The sequence below is a fragment of the Bactrocera oleae genome, chromosome 5, assembly GCF_042242935.1.
Source record: "Bactrocera oleae isolate idBacOlea1 chromosome 5, idBacOlea1, whole genome shotgun sequence".
NCBI lineage: Eukaryota > Metazoa > Arthropoda > Insecta > Diptera > Tephritidae > Bactrocera > Bactrocera oleae.
In genome coordinates, this window is record NC_091539.1 from 53,175,776 (window position 1) to 53,197,589 (window position 21,814).

The 21,814-nt window shown below is 32.8% G+C and overlaps 1 protein-coding gene across 6 annotated transcripts in view; it reads left to right on the plus strand.

Annotated features, from left to right (window-relative positions):
* LOC106625241 (peptidyl-prolyl cis-trans isomerase G) overlaps positions 1–21,814 on the plus strand; it is a 123,758-nt gene that overhangs the window by 94,455 nt on the left and 7,489 nt on the right. For 4 of the 6 annotated variants that reach the window (XM_036356689.2, XM_036356692.2, XM_036356690.2 and 1 more), the window contains 2 exons: positions 18,700–19,166; positions 20,027–20,253. In XM_036356689.2, coding sequence (XP_036212582.2) covers positions 18,972–19,166; positions 20,027–20,253 — 422 coding nt within the window. In that variant the 5' untranslated portion in view covers positions 18,700–18,971. Of the gene's footprint in view, positions 1–10,608; positions 10,659–15,878; positions 16,056–18,699; positions 19,167–20,026; positions 20,254–21,814 lie in introns of those variants that run through there. The other 2 variants (XM_070109764.1, XM_036356694.2) reach the window with 2 other exon arrangements.

Below are 21,814 nucleotides of genomic sequence, written 5' to 3' on the forward strand. Positions count from 1 at the left end.
AGAAATTTTAAAAGAACTAGTGTCACTAATAAGTAATAATTGAATTGTATTTGAATAAAAACACCTTATACCACAGTTAAAATTTCAATTTTTTTTAAATATACACTCCTTGAAAAATATTGAATCCAAATAAATTTTTTTTAACTACAGACAATCGTTGACTAAACTTATATAAACATTTACGTCTCACAAAGAAATTTAAAAAAATTTTGTGTTATTATAACATTAAATATTTGCTGTAAACATGTCATAGTTATAAAAGACTTAAGACACATACTCGTACTTGAAAGCGCAGTTACCAACCGATTAATTTCAGCGCGCTAACAATATAACAAGCGATACAAGTTGTTTGAACAATTTTCAACCTTAAGCTGAAATATTAAATTTAAAGATGAGAAACTAAAAATTTCAACACAATAAACAAAATTAGCTTTACAAAAAACTGCGCATCCAATCAAGTTCAATGACACAGCAAAACCATGGACCATGGCGAACGTCTGTCAAGTGGCCGAAAATACGCCGAAAACCAAAAACGCATACATACATATATACCGCATGAGCGTAATTAATACAAAATGGGCGTTGCTTGTAAACAGCGTGTTTTAACAAATCTCCGACTTTGTTGATTGCAAATGGGTGGCCAAATCAAACAACGAAAATTATTTATTGCTCGCGGCCAACATTTATCGCTTTATTATTTATTTTTCACACATGAAGTTTCACCGTTAAGCTCATCGTAATCATAAATAAAATTATGAAATACCAAAATCTTTGCTGCAGAATTTGAAAATGGCTGTCCCTCGTCGCTTGTCGACCGTTTACTGCTTATTAGTAGCTGCACCCGTCCGCTGAGGTTGTACTTAAGTTGGTTTTTGTTGTTTGCGCAGAGTCAATGGCCGCAATAACAGTTAAGTAACACACTTTAATTCATTTCCCGCCTCCATCGTTGTCCCTTGTTGTTTTGCTAACCTCTCTACCACCCGCTTCTGTCGGAAATTCTGTTAAATGCTGCCATACCATTTAAGTGAGAATTGAGGTGTCATAGGTGATAATCAGGTGTATGTTGATAATAAAATGAAGATGCCACTAAGAATGACGATACTCGTTCGATATACATACAAGTATAATAAGCAAAGTAACGAGCATGTGCTGCTAGCCGCTGACTACCTTGTTGCGAAAACTAGAATTTAGTAGAGTCAAATACTGAAACCTTCCTTAAGTATAGAAGCAGTTTTATTTATCAATAAAAATACGTTGTTACAAGAGAGTATATTTTTAAGTATATTTTTCAACCTTTGATAGTATCAGTCACAGGCTCTCGTCCAAATTCGTCAAAACACAGCTCAAGAAACGAATTTATTGGTATTCATATCATTATATATTCCAGTAAATATCAAATAGAACCTAACTAGCTAAATCACGGCTCTAAACGAATTTACAGACATTTATATCATTATATTTTCCAGCATGTATCCATATTTAATTTTCGATCAAAAATATTTTTCCAAAGATAATATATTTTTTGGTTGCCAATTTAGTACCGGAATTCCACTTTACCTTTTGAAATCTCTCCTCAACTCTAATTGCTCTGAGCTTAGCAAACAATAAATGTCGCGCTTATTTTACACGATTTTCTTCATTTTGTGCCGATTGCTCAAGCCACTTGTAATCACCTGTGCAGGTTGAATGCTCAATTGAAACAACAAATGACAACAATAACAATGTAATAGCTTTTAGCAACACTTACCAATTAACAAAAACAAAATAAAATCACTACACTAAGAACAAGAACACACACTCTAAAGCAGAGATTTAATGAATTTGAGTCACATAACACACGGCGCGCAAACAGTATAATTTAGGTCACACGCCAAGTAAAGCGGTTCGGTATTCAACCATAACAAACGATAAAACGTCAACGAATCTTGAAAACTTTAAAAGGAAGGGATATATACACACGCTGGTTTATATAATATAACAATGTGTACATATAAAAGATATATATTTTTTTTTGTGGACGGAAAAAGATAAGCTGTTGTGCTCAAAATGCCGTAAACAGACCGCAAGCAAGCTGATAATATTATTGCCAAAGGCAATTAAAATAATTACAAAATTTAAGAAATACAAATAACTTTATATTTTTTATTTTATATACCATTCTGAGATCCCCCAGGTATTAATTGACAATATCGCGATCTGAATTTCTTGAGCCTTCACTGCTTTTTAAATAAGTTCATAACAGTCGCTTCGCATTTTAAAGAGAGAACCAAAAGTATGTAATACTGCACTGAGTTTTCTAAAACAAATGAAAAATTGCAATGAACTTTAGAAAAGAGAACAGATACTAGCCGTAAAATTATACAGAAAGCTTTAGAGAAATGAAATTTTAAGACCTAAGTAATTAGAATATCCCAATATCACCGTGTTCTTTGTTCAACATTATAATCGTTTGATGGAAATCAAATGATTTTTAGACAAACAAAAAATAAAATGGAAATATGTTTTATAGACCAGTGTAGTGTAGGTTAAAACCCGTTGGAACGAAAGATAAAATAACAAAAAATAAAGTAAATATAATTTACGGGCGATCTGAGGTCAGGAAGAGGAAATAAATTGGCGTGGTTGAATTGTTAAGGGTTAAATCGGTTTATCTCGATTTCTGGCAAAACTACGAGTTTTATAAAAAAATGTTATATTATTAAGTTGTAGGTAATGAGAAGATCTACAACCTTTGTATTAACGCTTTTGCCCATAACCTCAAAATTTAAGTGAAAAATTCAAATATCAAATTTTTTTTTGGACAAAATAAAATTAGTAAATTTTTTAATTTAAAAGATTGAGGAGAAAACCTTAGTTTGACTTAAAATCGAAAAAACCTCTAATTTCCATTAAAAAAATCTGACATGAAACAAAATTAAGAACAGGGAGGATTGGATTTATTGGTTACTAACACCAGCTCATTTTGCTTGTATCGCGTATTAGTGGCGGGTTTTCAAGATATTCTGACTAGAGCCCTAGCACACTTTTAATAAACCAGTTTTCTAGTTTCTACCATCAAATAGAGATCACTGTAGAAACTTCTGTACAACTGCTAAGTCAATATAGAAATAAACCCCAAACATTTGAGAAATTACAAATCTCTGAGTACTTTGCATGTGCCACAGTAATATTTGCTTCGAAAAATAGAACTAAAAATCTTGAACCACACAGACACCAATAGGTAAAAATAAAAATAAAGTTCTTTCGATAAACGGCTAGTATAGTAAAATCTAGTTAAAGCTATCGGCTATTTCAGCACGCTACAATGTGCTCCACAAGCCCATATGTGAATTTACTTTCAGAATATACAAAAAGTGTCTATGTTTTTTAAATATACCTATCTATGTGTTGTTCTTGTATATTTCTAAATGCAGTCCGTATCTTGCAATGCACAGCTGTTGGCCGCAATATCATTATACGCTTAAGTAGTGCAGCAACTACCCAAAGTGTTACAAAAATTCTACAACGCAAAAATACAAAAGAATAAAGCAAAAAAAAAACAACAAATTAAAAATAATACGAATAACGGCGCAACAGGTGTTTAAATGACTTTAGCTAAATACAAACAGACAATCTCGCACATATGCACATATCTTTATATATTTCTATATACATATGTATGTTTTTCTATGCGCATGTATGTGATTACGATCTACAATGTTTAAATACCGCTTCACTGCTAGAGTTCACAGCACACACGCGTGCGCAAAAGCCACACAACGCTTAGGGCCAACAACAATTCACTATACTCGCACTCGTAGTTAGCTCGTGAGTTGGTGTTCTTTTCCAACTTCTTAACGCCATTACTTGCTGGTCTTGTGGTCATTAATTACTAGCAATTTACGTTATTCTTAAGCGTTTTTTGTGTGAACTTGCCACAATTCAACTTCCGTTGGCATTCAAATGCTGTTCACTGTTCTCTTTCGGTTAATTAATTAAATAAGTTAAGTTACAGTGAAAACAAGTGATCCAAGAGGCCATATATGTATGTATTGAGGTTGCCAACAAGCGCTTGAAGAGGAAGGAGCGGCATTGTTCATTACCCATTGGAGTAATATTTGTTTATTTTCGAGCAAAAGTTGCAGAAATTGTGCACATGTACTTTTATTTCGAAGCACTTGCGGTCAATACAAAAGATTTAAGCAACGAACTCGCTGTGTTTACTACAAGACAATAGTCAAAACTGTTTTAATGGTTGCTGCAATAACCTTGAAAGGCATCAACGAGCTATTGAAAGTGTACTTAGTATTTGTTACGGTTTTTAAAAGGTAATAAAGAAATATGCGCTCATAAATTAAATTTAAAAAAATGTTTATATAATTACTTGTAAGTATGCTCGACTAGGTGGATTTAAACATGCAGCGAGTAATTTGCGCATTCAAACTGCAAATAAATAATTGATAATTGTGCAAATGGCTCATAAACTAAATATTCGATATAAATTTTTTTTATATTTTTGCCAAATATTACTATTAATTATTTCCATATATTCGTAGACACCCAAAATGAGCAATACCAAAAATTAGTTTCTCAAACTTATAATACTTGTATATGTAAGAACCCTCATATATGGAACATAGATGCAAAATCTTATTAAAAATTATCAATTGTTGAAATATTGAAAATATTACCAAAAACTTTTTGGTAAGACTTTCTATTATGTAAATATATTAAGTGGCTGCAAATAAAATTTGATTGAAAAAAATTAAAAATTTTAACATGTTACTGAGGATTTTTGTACCTTGAACGGGGTATACGAAGATTGCCACGAAGTTTGTAACAACCAGAAGTAAACATGGAAGACCCTATAAAATATATGTATATACATATATAAATAATCTGCCATGTAGCTCTAACTAGTCCCTCAGTTGTTAAGATATCGATCTGAAATTTTGCAAGCATCCATTTCTCTCCAAAAAGCTGGCCATTTGTCGAAACCACCGTTATCGGATCGTAACAATATATAGCTGCCATACAAACTCATAAAACTTTTTTTATTTACAAGATATCTTCACGAAATATAGCATAGATAAGTCTTCAAGGAAACGCTGTAATTTCCGAAGAAATTGTTCAGATCGGTCTACTATAGCATATAGCTGCCATACAAACTGATCGATTAAAATCAAGATAAAGATCTTTTTATACCCTTTTATGCTTTAAAAAATAAACCTCTGAATAGTATTGAAAAAATATTAAAAATTTTTTATGAAACACCATAATATATATATATATATATAGGTATGTATATAATTCTTCTCTTCATCAGCAATTTGTTTAACATCACGACCCACATTAATTTGCAATTTTGTTATAATTAATAGACTCACTTTAGACAGACATAAACGGTTAGATTTCAAGTCAAGTCTGCGCCTACATATTGTATTTTGAAAAAGGTGCCACTACTTCCAACTCTCAAATGGAAGTGCTGCTCGATAAGAGCTTCAAATTGCAAAATGTATATTAATGTGAAGCACTTCGAATGATCAATTATAAAGCTGCCTAAGCAAGCAAGTGTCTCTAATATTTCATAAAAGCGATTATGTATTTGTGCGTACTTGATATGAAATAAATACAAATTATAAAAAATTAAGTAATAAATAATTAAATTAAATTAAATTGAGTACAACAAAGCAAATTAAGTTAAAAAAGCAAATATAATAACTAAAAACAACACCCAAAACCAACAACAAATTATCGCTTAATCAAAACCCGAAACCCCAAACACGTTTAAACACTTTCACTTGCGCGCCGTTTATGAATTTTTCGCTATTAAATATGAATTGCCTTTGTGGCGCTCCGCTAATATATAAAACACACTGGCGTTGAATCAATAACAATGTGGCAATAACAACAACAACCACACAATAGCCACAAATATTTTAATACTGCTGAAAAATGCGGTCATCGATTTTTTTTTATTATTGTTGTTGTTTTATGTGCAATGGAAAAATAATGCAAGAAACTTGCAGCTGTTTTCTGAGCAGTTATTTTAATAGAGCGCGCATATTTTTTTTTTTTGTATACGACCACTTTTCGATTATGATTTTATGCAATCAATATATATTTGCGGCCTTAGGCATTTTAATTAATCGGTCGACAACTTGGTTGTTTGTGTTTTATTTTGTGCGTTTTGTGCTTAAATTCCTAAAAGCATTAAAATCTATGCGGATTTAGGCAAAATATCGTGTCAAATAAAAAAGTTTTCCATACAAGAAATTGATTTTGATCGGACAGTTTGTATAGCAGCTATATCCTATAGTGTTGCGATATCGGTGGTTGCTTCTTGCGGAGGAAATAACTTGTGCAAAATTTCAGATCCATATCTCAAAAACTAAGGGGCTATATATAGCTTGCGTATATGCACATAGACAAGCTAAATCGACTCAGTCTCCGACGTTTGCTTAGTGGCAAACTTAAGATGGCCTGTTCAGGATATAATAAAAACGTATTGTTATTCCTCTTATACTAACCAAATTATAGTATATCTGATAACAACTCAGGATTGCAACTTTTTTCTAAATTCACTTTAACAGTAGTTTTTTATGAGTTCACAATATCTTATGTCTATATATGTTGGTAATGTACCATTGGCAAAATATTTTCAACTCGATTTTCTTCTTAAAACAATAAAAACTATCGAGCCATCTTATATGTATGCATCGGCTTCCCATGTCAAATGAGTTCAGATCTTAACTAGGTATATGTCTCGCTTTGAAAGCTTATATCCAAAGATCGATCGCAGAAAGCATTTCTGCCATGTAAAGCGGTAAATCGCCTAACTCCTTAGCAAAATTGCAAATATTGTATATGTATAATTTTGCACCTTTTTTACGAAGAGAATAAGGCTTAATAAGCACAAACTCGAAATAAAGCGTCCACCGCGCAGAATTTCGCTCACGCGTTCGTTTTAGTTCTCGTATATAATGTTTAAGTTTAAATATTTGACTCTGATCACATCATTTATTTTATTCCTGTCATCTTGAAAGTTTTTCTTTAACACACATGTCGTTCTTTCGTTAAGTCGATCTGCTCCGATCTCCTTGCCTAAAGTGCATTTGACATAAAATAGGCGAAATGATCAGCTCATAGCCTGTTTACTCTCAGAATCTTTTCTAGTAATTATCTTTAATTCTCTTTGGGATCTCGGGCATTCAACTGCATACCACTCAGGTTCTTACGGACTTTTTAAAAGCAATTCCAATGGAAATACACCCTACTGCTTCCATTTCCTTTTAGTTACGCCAAGCCTCATTGAGTTGAGCTTTTCACAGAAATATATTATTTCTGAAATTTGGTCTTATTTTTGGTTTTTCGGAATGTGACTAAAATCCCATATAATAAGCCTTATGGAACACGTCTTGCTAGTTGTTGCATATTTATGTCTACAATACTATGTAAAAAAATATATATTTTTATATATCAGTTTGTTATTATAATTATTGTATTTATTAAAATAGTTAAAAAAAAATTAATTTTATAGCAAGATCTTTGCTTTAAATTAAGCCTACGACATCCGACTCACAACCATAGCTATATTTTGAATTTCAAAGCGGATAGTAAAACTGAGTATGTATTTATAGCCATGAGAAAAAGAAACTTAGTCGCATTTAGCTGATAATATCAAAAATAAAATTTGAGTTAATGCTTGGCAAGCTATAAACTATTCGAACAACTTAAAAATTTTTTAATAACAACAACGATATTTAATATGGATATGTCTGGTGCTTTCAGTCCATAACTAGCTACTACAGTAAACACTCACAAAAACTACACTGCAGCACAAACAATTTACAATGTGACAAAGCAAAATTTCATGTAAAGCAGTGCGTTAAAAACCGTCTGCGATGAAAGTCTGTCAACTCAGAATATATATATTAGAGCAAAAAAAGAGTTGCCAAGCTTGCTTCCCATGTTGGCTAATTGAAAATTATTATGTTATTAAAATATGTGTATGTATGTGTGCGCTTAATAAATGCAATAACTGGAGTAACATCTAGTGGCACCAGGCCCACCGCATGCCAGCAAACTAGAATTGCATGAAATTACGCCGACTTGAAAGCGGTTGACTGAGCGCCTGCGCTGAATTTGCAATTTTAAATTGAATTAGTTCACTTTTCCCAATGTCAACGCTACGCAGCGTAAGCAGCTTGTGGCATGTGGCATGTTGCAGGTGACTTGATTGTGCCAAACCGCAAACAGAGCAGCAGACAGCACAAAATTGCCTTGCCGACTTTCATTCGGCGCATTAGACATTTGTTGTTAGTTACCCACCTGATTTTCTTTCTCAATATTGTCTTTACCCAATAACTGCGTTTTGCTGTTTGCGCCACGCTGCAAAGAATTATAAATTGCGTTCAGTGAATGAGTTGAATGAATGAGTCAGTGTCTGCCGGCTGTAATATTGCTCAGCCTAGTTGCGCATGTGCGTTCATCAATGGAATTCCACCATGAGAAATGTTGCCGACGACAGCAACACACACCTGTTTGCCTGTAAGCAGCCCGCAACTTTCGCATTTCTCTTTTTCTATTCTCAGGTGTATTGAATTTAGAAATTCTCTCTCTTCAGCGGCAACATAACATAGACACTTAATCAATTGGGGCATACTGTGATGTTTTGAAGTTGACAGTGTGCCAAGCAGCCAGTGAGTGAGTCAGTCAGCCTTTCAGTCACACAACCGAGTGTCTGTCAGTCATTAGAGTTATTAGTCAACTGCACAACCTGTAATTTTCTCATTGATTAATCGTCTATTCTGCTATTTTTCTGCTGCTGTGTCTGCAGCCGCGGTCCATATTTGAATTTGATTGGCAGCAAGAAGATACAACAGATTTCTTTTGCTTTTAGGCGCGGAAAATTTAAATTGAGAATTTATCGTTTTTATATTATTGTTTTATTATATTTGGTGGCCATAATTGGTGTGCGTGTGTGGTAATTAGCAAAAAAAACGGAATAAATTAATAAACTAAATAAAAGCGTTTGCTTAATAGTAAAAGACAATTTCTCTACCAACAACAAAAGACTCAAGCAACGAACTTGTTTCAAAAGTTCACAAAACTTGTATAATATCGGCAAACACTGACTTTCCTCACGTTTTAGATAGTGTATTTGTAAATATACACAAAATTAAGTTCGCTCATTTTGTACTTGAGACAAAAGATTACAGTAACGAACTTGATTCGGAAGTTAATCAACTTCACATAATATTAGGTTTACCACAATATTTGTAACCTCCAAAAGAAAATGTCACAGACCCTATAAAGTACCTATATAAATAATCAGCGGGATAAGCTAAGATGATTTAGCCATGTTGATCTTATTAGCATAGGTTATTGCCTAAGACAACGATGCAATCTCCGAAGAAATTGTTCAGATCCGACCTCTATAGCATATAGCTGCCATACAAGCTGACCAAAAAGTTTTTGTATAGAAACTTTTTTATTTGTGAAGCTGTAATAAGCTTTTGAGCAACTAAAGTTAACGGGTTTTCTTTAAAAATTTTAAAAATCTATCTAAAATTAGTTTTCTCTTCTATAAAATAAATTAATATGCAAATAAAATTTAACATTTTAAAGCTTTTCTCAAACTAGCACACAATATAAACATTTTTAAATTGTTGAAAATCTTCCCATCATCAAATCAGACATCAACAAAAAATCCAAAATAAAATGGCACGATCGACCTTGTCACATTTAACCCTTCGGTAAAGACGCAAACCATTTACACGCTGACCCAATAGTAAGAAATTTGAGTTTCTCCAAAGCACTCGGGTTATTTTTCAATTTAATTACCGATGGCAACAGGTTTTGTAACGATATAAAACACAGCAACATACATATTCGCAAACAAAGTTAATTGATATAAATCCGACAGGCGTAACATGATAAAACATGCGCACATATACACACATATATAAATAAATACATACATACATACAGGTATAGGTATGTACATAAATGTATAAATTTATATAAATAAACAATTTAAATTGCCAATTGGTTTTTGTAAGTGAAATCGTTATGTTTGAAAACAATTTTGCGTCTTATATTTTTTACAATCCTACAAAAGCAGTATAGAAACAAGCGAGCTTGCATCAGCACCTATGTGTGTGTGTACATGCCAACGAGGGATCCCTAGTAGAGATAAGCAATGCGCCAGTGCAAAAAATACTACAGCGAAAATAAATTGTATAAATAACATGAAATATTGCGCCACGAAAAGAGAAAGAAAAAATTATATTTTATTCGACAGTCCGCTCGCCAATTATACCTCAGCTCATGCTCGTTTGCTAGCGAATCTTAGCAGAAGTTTGTGATGCGACGAATTGTGTATTTGCTTGCGGCCAATAGCGGCCAACTTCACTAGCTGCCGCCAATAGCCTCTGCTTCTTCTTGTCAAAATTTCTATTTTGCTGTGAGCTCCCAGCCTTGAGTGGCAATAAATATTTTTCCCATAAAATATGAGTAATGCTTGCTATTTGTATTCAACTTTGTTTGTTTGTATTTTCAATATTCCTTGCAATAAAAGTGGCGTATTATTACTTGTTACATTTGCAGGAAATAGTTTTGTCATTTGAAAACGATAACCTGCTAAAGCCATGGATCTCTCGGGTTCAAAAAAAAATGTATGTATTATCTTATTTAATTATATAACATCTCTGAAATATAGTCCTTAAGTCTTCAAGTTGATCCCATTAATAGTTTTGGAGGTACAGCTTTGAAAAGTTGCCCGCTCGAGGTCAGCTATATAGTCATTTAAAACTTTAAACGCGTTTTTCTCGAAACTGTGTTTTCAAAGTCGGGTTTGGGTTTCTCGCGAACTACTCATCACCGATCTTAATGAAATTTTACACAGGTCTTTGAGATATCTCTTACAAGGTCTTAAATTCCATTACAAGTATCTCCTTTCAACTACAACTATTTATGAAACAAAAAAAAGTCGAGAAATTTTCACCAAAATTTGGGTTTTTTTTTAAAACTGCCAAATCTGCCAAAAATACAATTTTCACTTTCTTTGTTTTTTCGCCGTCAACTACCTAGTTAATGGTCTTAGTTTTGGTCGTTTTTTATTCTTTTTATTCTGGTGTCAACGCGGAAGCACCTCTTTTCCAAAGTTGTAATGACCGAGTTTTGAATATTTTCCGTTTTTTGCTCGATGAAACCCATGTAACCCCTTAAAAATCGAAATCATTATCAAAAATTTTACTCTTTCGATCATTTTCTGACAAATTAGTGAGGTCATTTGTTTCAAGCAAAAAGCGCCGAATAAACTTAAAATTTTTGTGAGAATATTCTCAGATCTGTATACATTCGAAAAAATAACCGATTTTTTTGAAATTCACAAGTTCCCTTTTAATTTCCGATGTGCTTTTATAGAAATATAAATTATCTGAAACCGATCAAATTATATTTTTTTACGACTTTTGACGGCAAGGAAGCTGTGTTTTTTACATAACGACAAAGTTGTCAATTCTAAATCAGATCTATTTTAAATATCACCTCTGTACTGATATAATAGAAGATGAGTACAACTTTCTGGATAGGCAACCAAACTTTTTAGGCAAGCTCAAATACATTTTAAAAGTGATATTTCATTTAATTTGTACTTCAACCAAACTTTTTATGTGTTTTTATTATTTTTTTTTTTTTTTGTTGACATATGAGTTTCAGACAAATAGGATACTAATTTTCATACATTTTAAAATTTTATAAATATTGCAAATAAACTTGCGTTTTGTTGCGTCTTGATTTACGACAAATTATAAGTGGTTGGTTCACTTTCTCACGAAGCGCCTACTGACTGAATTATTTGTAGTTATTTTAATTGCAAAGTGGCGATAAGATAAAAATGCCGCAATGTCCAGTCAGCGGTAATGCAGTTGCTTTCAACTTAACAAGCCGCAACAGCGGACCAAAAAGTAGTGCCAATGTTGCAACGAGGTATAATCTTTACACACTGCATGTAAATGCAATGCAGCTTAAACTAGTCAGTCCGCAGCGACAACTTAACAGCTATCTGCGACCTAAAAGCGTGCGTACGTTTGCAAAATACTTGTGAAAATACTTTTGCAAAGTTATTAGCATCGCATGGCTATTTCTAACCTCACTCATCCGCTTTCCTTTGACACACACAACCGTATGTACACATATGCGGCAAATATCTGCACATAAATCAGCATTTCGGCGCCTAATTTCTTCTGCGCACAATTTGATTTTTGGGTGCGGTGGCATTTCACTGTCGCCAGCAGCGCTGAGTGCAGCTTATCGCGATGCCAGATAGCGGTGGCAACAACGCAAAATGAACGAACGAACGACAGGTTGGCTGCAGCTGCAACTGCGGCCGCGCACACAAGACGCAAGATTAGCCGAAATTAAAAAGAGAAGCTTCAAAAAAATAAACAAATAAATGAGCACTCGGCGAAAAGCAGAAAGCTGCTGATGAACGCGTTTAACCGCTTTTGATTTTAAATGCAACGCCGCAGTAGTGTCACAGTAAAAGTGGACTATACAGTAACAAAAAAATAACTGCAAGCGACAATATTGCACAAACGAGTATATGCACTCATTCAGACAGTTTGAAATGTTGATGGCAGTTGCCAGTGCAATTTTTATTATTCATTTTGTATAAAAATATGTTGCATATATAAATATGGCTGTTGTTGCAAATAAATTTTATTTAAAATGACATAAATTGAAGCAGTGTGGCAATGTGGGCAGATGCATACATATGAGTCTATTAATTACACGCTTAGTTTTCTATACCTGTCAGCTGCTCTAAGCTAACACACTATACTATATGTATATTTATAGTTTTATTAGAAATTTCAGTTGGACTTTTGTGCGCATTTGTGCCAATTCATGCTGACAAGTGAAATTTGTAAGTCGCTTAAAATACTTTTAGATATATGCAAATATAGATATGTATTTATGTATGTATCACTAAGAGCAGTTGGTAGTTACATTGCGATTTTATAAACCAAGCTGTTCAAAACTGTAAAAATCAAATTATTTTTGGTTTTAATGAAATCAATTAAGAGCTTAGCTCTGATAAGCGCGAGTCCGCAAGCTGTATTGTGGAGACATTTTCAAAGCGGATGAATTTCAAATTAAAAACTGTCACATATGTGATGCATATATTTTGTTATAATCGTTATCCTTGTTTGATTTTGTAGTATTAGCTTATTATTAAATTATCTAATAAAGAAACAAAAAATTTTTTACGTGTTCTAATGTGAACATTTGTTAATACATTCAAAATATTCTCCTACGGAGGAAGCAAACGATTAATCATAAAGCAAATAAAAATAAAAATGATATAAGTTGCACTTCATGTGACCAAGAGTTCTCACAGAATATACAAGTATTTGTAGAGTCTCAATCGAGTCATGAGAATATCCTAGGAGCAATTGTTTTTGTTTCAGAACAGGGAACAGTCACAAGAAAATAACCTGATCGAAAAGGGGGTATTCTAATCTATAAGCTTAACAAAAATCGATTTTTTTATATTTCCAAAGTTTTCTGAATAGTTATAATATGTTTACAAGAGGATTTTTCTAAATTCAAATTATTTTCGGAGATGAAGGTATTTTGATTACCCGTCATCCAAACTGCTTCGGTCAGAATTGAAGCTTTAAACGCGTTTTTCTCGAAATTCTCTTTTTCAAAACGTTGCACACGATTTTTCAGGTATTACTGGACCGATTTATCTGAAATTTTTAAGTTAACATATCTAGTAATATTGCAAAATTTCTAGTTTTACTATTTTTAAAATAGTGGTCCAAAAAATGCTTTTGTTAAGGCAGTTGCCATTTTGTGAAAAAAATTGGTTTCCAACTAGTTCCAGACATAGCGACCTAATTCTAGATTAATAGTTTTCTTTTTGGTTTCAGATTGCTAGGAGCTTTGAAATCTTGAGTATGCTTACTTTTTTATTTTTATATTCTTTCCTGCATTCTTGTAATGTTAATAAATAACTAATAGAAAAATGGATAGTAAAAATATGAATTGCCCTTTTTCACGACACTTCAAAAATTAACTAAAATTCATACCTCTAGACTAGAATACTTCCTTAAGATATATCTACAGTCTCTGCTATCTTTATAATGTTAACGCAACGATTTTTGAGCAGAATTTTCCTAACTTCTTTAGTAATGCTGTTCTTAGGAAGTTGTATCCACTTGCAAGGCAGAAAAACCGTTTTTCGTGAATTTTTTTTTTATAAATTTTTATTTAATAGATAAATATAATAAATTAATAAAAAAAGGTACATATACCGAATTTAATGTAACTTAATAATCGACGGTTCGTTTTGAAAAATTTTGGATTCCATAGCCGATCTCTAGGAGGAGCTCCGAGGTGTCTGGCGGTTAGAAAGATTTTTCTGCTTAAAGTTATGTCAAATCCAAAAACCAAAAAAAAAATATATATATTATAAATATAGATAAAGACCGGTAATGATCAAACATCCCAACTAGTCAAAATTTATATTTTTGACCAAACTGCTTCCCAAAAAAAAATTTTTTTGTGAAAAAATCAAATTCAGAATTGCTTAAAAAATCGAAATTGCAATCGAAAATCATATTATTTTAATCATTTACTGAAATTTTTTTTTAATCCATAAGTGGTAGCTCCTTAATAGAAATAAAATGTTAGAATCTATGTATATAATGCCGCAACCATCACTCAATGTTTTAGCTATTTAATTTTATTTTATAGAATTTTATAGAATCTTAGTAGCATTAATAAAAAAATATTCATTGCAGAATTTAATAAAAAATTGTCATCACTTAGTGAATGAAATGTATACTGTCAGCTGTCAGTCAGAGGCTATATTTAACATAAAGAAACTTCATAAAATACATCAGCCGTTCATTGTAAATAAAAAACGTATGGGTATCTGTATTTTTCGGGAGCAGAAGAGGCTAATCAAGTTTCTTAAATTCTATTTATATATTTTTTCTTACTTCTATATATATATTTTTTTCTACTGATTGGATTGTATTTTCTTCAACCACTTCAGTATATTTTTTAGAAATCCATTAAAATGTAAAGTGTTATTCAAATTTAAATTAACAACAATGTGTAGACAAATTACGATGGCTACGTAAACAAGTCAAATAGGTGGGCGAGCAAAGTACTTAAGTTTGCAATAAACCACACGCTGGCAGACAAGCCAGTCTTACAAACAAGCGATAATGGTGCTACATTGCTTAGAAATTATCATAAAATAGCATCGACTGCGCCGTCCCAGGCGCTGAGTGGCCACCGAACAAGCGTCGACAACTTTTAGTTTCAACAAAAACATTCCACCGAAAAAAATCAGCGGACATTTAAGGAAACTCGAAAAATACGCAAGAAAAAAATCGAAATTCAAGCAAAAATACCACTTTCAGCTTTCTTCAGCACACGATAAAACACGCAAGCAGCTAACATATGCGCACATATAATATATGCTTATATGTGTGTGTATTTCGACTATGCTTGGTGAGATCGATGCATGATCACACTTTACACAATGCTTTCCTCCCGCTGCCTGCTGCTGCATCTCTTAGCCATCGTTTGGTGGACGCGCTCGCTCGGCAACTATCCACTAACGCACAAACACATAAATATGCGCATATGAAGAGGTATATCTGTATGTGTATGTGTTATTACTCTCCGCCACTTGTGGGCAGTATCGACCGCTTGGCTAGCTGGTTTTCAGCTATTATTATTGCTTGCCATGAAGATATTGAGCAGCGCATTCGCCATCAAAGCGGTAAACCACCCAAAAATTTATCGAAATCACCTCAGTTAATCACTCGGCGTGGCACGATCGAGACATGCTTGGCGAGCGCTCGCTTTATCTGCAACTTGAAGACGGCGCATAGTTAAAGTGAAATGAGTGGAAGCACGCAAGCGCGGCGTGAAACAAATTTAAATAAAAATTTATGCGCTGCAAACTCGACGTGTGAATAATAAAATATCCGTAAATACTTTTTAGTTTCGTGGCGGTCAGCGTGTGTTGTGGCGGAGTTGGAATAGTAAATCTAAAATATCACAAAATTAATTAAACAATCAAATTTATTTATAATAATACTATTATTCCAAAAACACAAAATTTTTTCAAAAAATTATAATTAAATTATGTTGTGTTTTTGTTGTTGTTATATGCACGCCTCATTTGTGTTGGAAAACATGCATACAACAACATAGCGTGTCAAAGTGTTAACCATTCTTGTATCATATGTCACCGCGGCATGGCCTAGAGACAGTGTCACGTCACAGCGATAGGCGTTATAATCTATATAGATATATGTGTTTAGTGTTCTTAAGTTAAAATTATTTTTTGGTGCGGAATTATTTGGGTTATACAAATATACAAATCGGCGTACTACGTGCCCTTAGTCAATCGGTCAGCTCGAAATAGTCCGGCAATCGCTTTAATATTTATTGATTATTATAGCTGTCGCGCAGCGCTTGCGGTACAGGAAAGCATTTGGTGTCTTAGTTATTGTTGTTACTGTTGTTTTTGTATTAATATATAGCTTGCTGTGCTGTGTATTCGCCTTTCTTGTGTCGCTGCTCATTAATTTTATTTAAGTTCTCTGTCTCCGCTTTGTAAATGCAAATTCTGCCATATATTCTTTCCTCTTCCTCGCCTCATTCTTGTTTGTGCAAATAAAGTGTGTATGTTTATCAACAAATCGCCACATGAGCATAACTTTCCGATCGGCAGCTATTTTTGGCAGCATTCGTGTGTATTATGCTAATTGTGTGCGCGCCAAATAATTACCTGCGTATATTTCCGTGCGTGTGTGTGTTTGTGTAACAGGAAAAAAATTAATACGAAAAAAATTGTATACGTGCCAAAGTTTGAGTTTATTTTCCATTATTACAATTTTATAACCATATATTAATAAGTTTTTTTTTCGGTTTTTCTACTTTGCCAAAGCAAGTTCGTGTCTTAAGTCTTTTGAAAATGCATTAAATTTTCAATACAGCGGAAGTAGAGTGACACTTGAAAACGTGACAATAAAACACGAAAAAAAATGTACTAAAAAGTAATTATTATTTAAGCAAATATATAGAGATATGGAACAAATTAATGAATTCATTAAAAAATCATAGTATTTTTGCTATTAAAGGTTAATTAAGCAATAAAAGTTTGTGAGAATTAATATTAATACATTGACAACAGGCTATTTGTGGCCGAAAATTGTGCAGAGTAATTGTGCTTAAATCTTAATTAAATTACATTCAATAAAACGTGATCGAACTGAAAAATAGTATTAAAACTAATAACTGTTGTCTAAAAAATGGCTTGCCACATTTTAGAGAAATAACATTGTTGCGTGCCGAGTTGCAATGGCTGTATTAAAAAGCCAATTATTAAAGTTTAAATAATTTTTTTTATTTTGTAATGCCGAAAGTCTTAGATGAAAACACTTTTTAAACTTTTAAACCCAAATATCGGATAAAAAAAAAACTAATTTTTAGTCCCAAAAATCGGAATTAAAATTTTAACCCTTAATGGCAGTTAGAAAAAATTAATCCCAAGTTTATAAATAAAATTTTGAAAATGTCGGTTATCTTTATTATGTTAAGTGCGCGCCTTTATCCCTTTTCATACCAGTTTCTGATGTGAAAAAATATTTTTTATTTTTTACTCTGATTTTTATATTATATTAAAAAATATTTTATCAATTTTTAATTATGATTTTGGTATTCAAAATTTAGTTTTAAATTTTATATTCCAACTTTGGGATTAGAAAATTCTCAATCCTGGTTGTGGTCATAATTCAGGTCATCTATAGATGGTATTCGAATTATATATAAGATTCGTTATATTTTTTGATATTTGTATGAAATGTTCTATCTTCCAAGCAAACTTGAAACCAATAACTTACGAGCCATGTTCAATAAGTATGTTGATTAATAATTTTTATGAAAAATTTGTATCCATTTAAGAATTTTATTGTTCTCTTCGCGTTAAAATTTACCCAGCTCAGATAAAAAACAGTTCTTTCAACTAATTTTCCAATACTCAAATCACTATTTGAATAATATCCGCGATGCACATACTTTCTGACTTGAATCCTTTGGGTTCCTCCATTGAATGGATAAATGATTTCTCGCCAGTTATTACCCTTTGAAACAATTAAATAATGTATGAAATTTTTTCAGCAGATGCTGAGCGTTTTTCAGATCGGAATTAAGTATTTTAAGGAAAAAGTTTTCTGAGGCTGTCCAAGAAGTCTGAAAAAGATCTACATCAGTTTTAAGCTCTACAAGACTCCAAAAATATCTAAATTAATTTTCCTCATTTCTGAGACCTTTCTGAAAATAAAAACAATAATGGCCGACAGTGTATCAATTCAAAAAAAATTAATTGGGGTGTATGTAGGTCGCGTAAGTTTGCCTTTCAAACAAGTTATTATAATCTCTAAAATCAAAAGCTCTTAGAAGAAAACTTTCATTACATTTACATATAAAAATATATTATGTAATGAACCGCATAGTAGAATCCGTCAGATTTCTTATATAGAATATTTATTCCATCACCTAAGAAAACTATTCACATTTAAAAGTATATATAGCACTAAATACTTTTTCAATATAAACAAAATTCCATAATAAAAATCATCAACTTATTTTTTATATTATTTTTTCTATTTCTATTTCCAGTTGCCTTCAATTTCTTTCAACAGGAGTAATTACTTTTAACCTAAAAACTGACTGCCACATAAACACAGAAACTCACTTCAATTGAAAATAACAAAAACAAAAAAAAACAAAAGCAAACCAGACAAATTTTGCTGTGTTCGCAAACCAACAACCTACGCTAGACCATAACCCATAACAACGCCGGCAACCAGCCTAGAGTTGGTGCATAAGGCATATTTATTGCTTTTTGAATTTTGGCCAAGTCACAAGATTACAGTAAAGAAATATAAAAAATGGCTCTCCGCCTGCGAAGAGATGTACAAAAAGCATCCTATTATGTTTGGTTTCTGGGCGCTGAGGAGGCGAAGGGTTTGCGCGGCACACGTGTCATCAACTCAGTGCTGCCGTATCTGATTGATCGGTCACGCGGCCAAGAGCCGCTCAAGGTGACGCTGCAGGTCTCCCACAAGGGTATCAAAATATTACAGGTGAGTCAAAGTTTAAAATTTTGTGAAATTGGTAATTGTTAACGATTATTGCGAGAAGGAATTTGGTAATAGGAAGAGAAGGAAATTTGTTAATAGTATTTTTTAGCTTGATAGCACGATAATGAATAGTTGTATTGCGAAGCTGTTTTTAATATTTATTTTAATTTAATCACGGCTGTCCATCCGTCTGTCTGTATATACGCAAACTAACCCCTTAATTTTTGAGATTTCAATCTGAAAATATTGAAATCATACATCCTTTTCACCCCAAGAAGCTGCCTATTTGTGAAAACCGCCGATATCGGACCTTTAGAGCATATAGCTGCCATACAAACTTACCGCTCAAAAGCATGCTCGTGTATGAAAATTTTTTTTTAATTTACAAGATATCTTCACGAAATTTGGCAAGGATTACTATCCAAGGCAACGTTATAATATTCGAAAAAATTATTTAAATCGTACCACTAAAATGGCACATAGCTGAAATATAAACTAATCGATTTAAATTAAGTCCTTCTATGAAACACTTTTTAATTTGATGAGATATCTTCACGAAATTTGACATGAATTATTGCTTAAAGCAACGCTACAAACTTCGAAGAAATTGTTCAGATCGAACATCTTTAGCATATAGCTGTCATACAAACTTAACGCTCAAAATCAAGTTCTCTTTTGGAATTTTTTTATTTGTGAAGTGTAATATAGTTCCAGTGTAGCCGAAGTTAACGGTTTTACTTTTTTTTGTTTTTATAATTAATATTTTTTAACAACAACACAATTCCTTATTTTTTATTATTAAACATTTATAATTATTTTTTTAACATAATATGTAAATACAATTTTTTTTCTCCATACAACAGGGCTCCTCAAAACATTTCATACCACACAGTGCCATAACCAGCTCCGTGCAAACAGATGATATCGTTGCATGCGTTTTGTTGCTATATAATCCGGCAACAAAATGTCCACTGCACGTACACGCCTACCGTTGCGATTCCGAGTCCACAGCAGAGGCGTTGCATCAACAGCTCCAAATACTAATAAATCGTCCAGAAAATCAAAAACGCTTTGAGGAATTGGAAACACGGTGAGTACAAGCATTCCTCATTATTCTTCTACGCATTGACGCTCTAGCAAGTTTGTGCCTTAAGTCAATAGGGAAAGTTGCCAAAAAAAAATCAGCAAAAGTTTGAGTTGTTTTTGCACAGGTGACGAAATTTCAATATGTGTAGAGTTTGTATAGAGTTTTATTTTATATGCAAAATTCCTGCGATTTATTCATCGAGTATCTGTTTGGTGGGGTTGAGGCAGCGTATTGTTGCACAATCGCTTCAAAGACACTTGCATGAAAATTATCGCTGAAAGCATAAAGAAATATTTATTTATATTTTTTGTTTCAAAATTTCTACAACAATATAAAAGCGGCACTCAAAATTCAAAAATAAACGCAAGCAAATTCATTTTATAGCTGCGATGAGATGTGGCAATGCGCACACATAACACAACTTTTGCTTGGAAATTACACGAAGACATTTCTCCTTTTCTTTCTCGCAGCCATGGCTGTTTACACGGAAGTGATTATAGCTGAAAATCTTGCAATAATAAAGTCTAACAGCTCAAAAATAATATGCAAATTTCAAAAAGTTTTGTTATAAAAACAAACTAGCTTTTTAAGTGATGTGCATTTAGATGCCACACACGTCAGCCTTACGGCGGCATTTAAAGTAGGCAAGTTTACCGCAATCACCGTCATTTATGATGCAACTGCCTGATGCTGTTTACGGTTCTTCCTCATGCGGTGTGGCATGTAGCGTGCCCCATCGGCAACTGCTTTTGCGACATGTTTCGTGTGCGCTTGCGACTTTTTTCACTTCATTGCATTATTTACCGCTATTCCATTAGACTGCACGCGGTGTTTGTTTATATGACAGTGTCATTAATTAATTGTGGCAATAAGGGGAAATGAAAAAAGAGAAGAAGTCTATGTTGCTGGTGTAGATTTTGCTGAATTCCCCTCGACTGTCTAAATGCAGAGTCTGCAAATACGAATGCCAGCTGTTGTTGAATAATTGCAGTATGAAATATCATAATTTTTTCTTTACTTTTTTTTTACTGATTAACGTAGAGTTATTGTCTTAAAGATTTTTTCAATAATTTCTCAAGCGACAAAATTTGCCCGCAAACAAAATTTTGTATAAACATTCCTGCAGTTTCAGTTGCTGTCTTAGCAGCACATATAAGCATTCTTTATATATATACAAATATACCTATATTTAGGTACATATATGTATATGTATTACAAGCATATTATTGTCTAACTTTTTGCAATTGGCAAGTGTATTCAAGTTTTCTTCAGTTTCGACCCTGTGGGCGCAAGTTTTTTTCTATCAGCATAACTTGGCGCTTTCTCCTTTGTGTCATATTGTTTCCTACACATCAATATTACTAAGTGGGCGCCGGTGAAAACCACCAAAAAAAAAATATGTGGCAACCATTGACACACTAACACTTGACACCAACACCGTAGGCAACACAGCTCTGAGTAATGATTTTTTTATATTTTTTATCTTCAAATAATTTAATTTTGTGAATTTTGAGTATGTGCGAAATTCCTCAGTAATATGTTAATAACGGTTAATCAAAAGCGA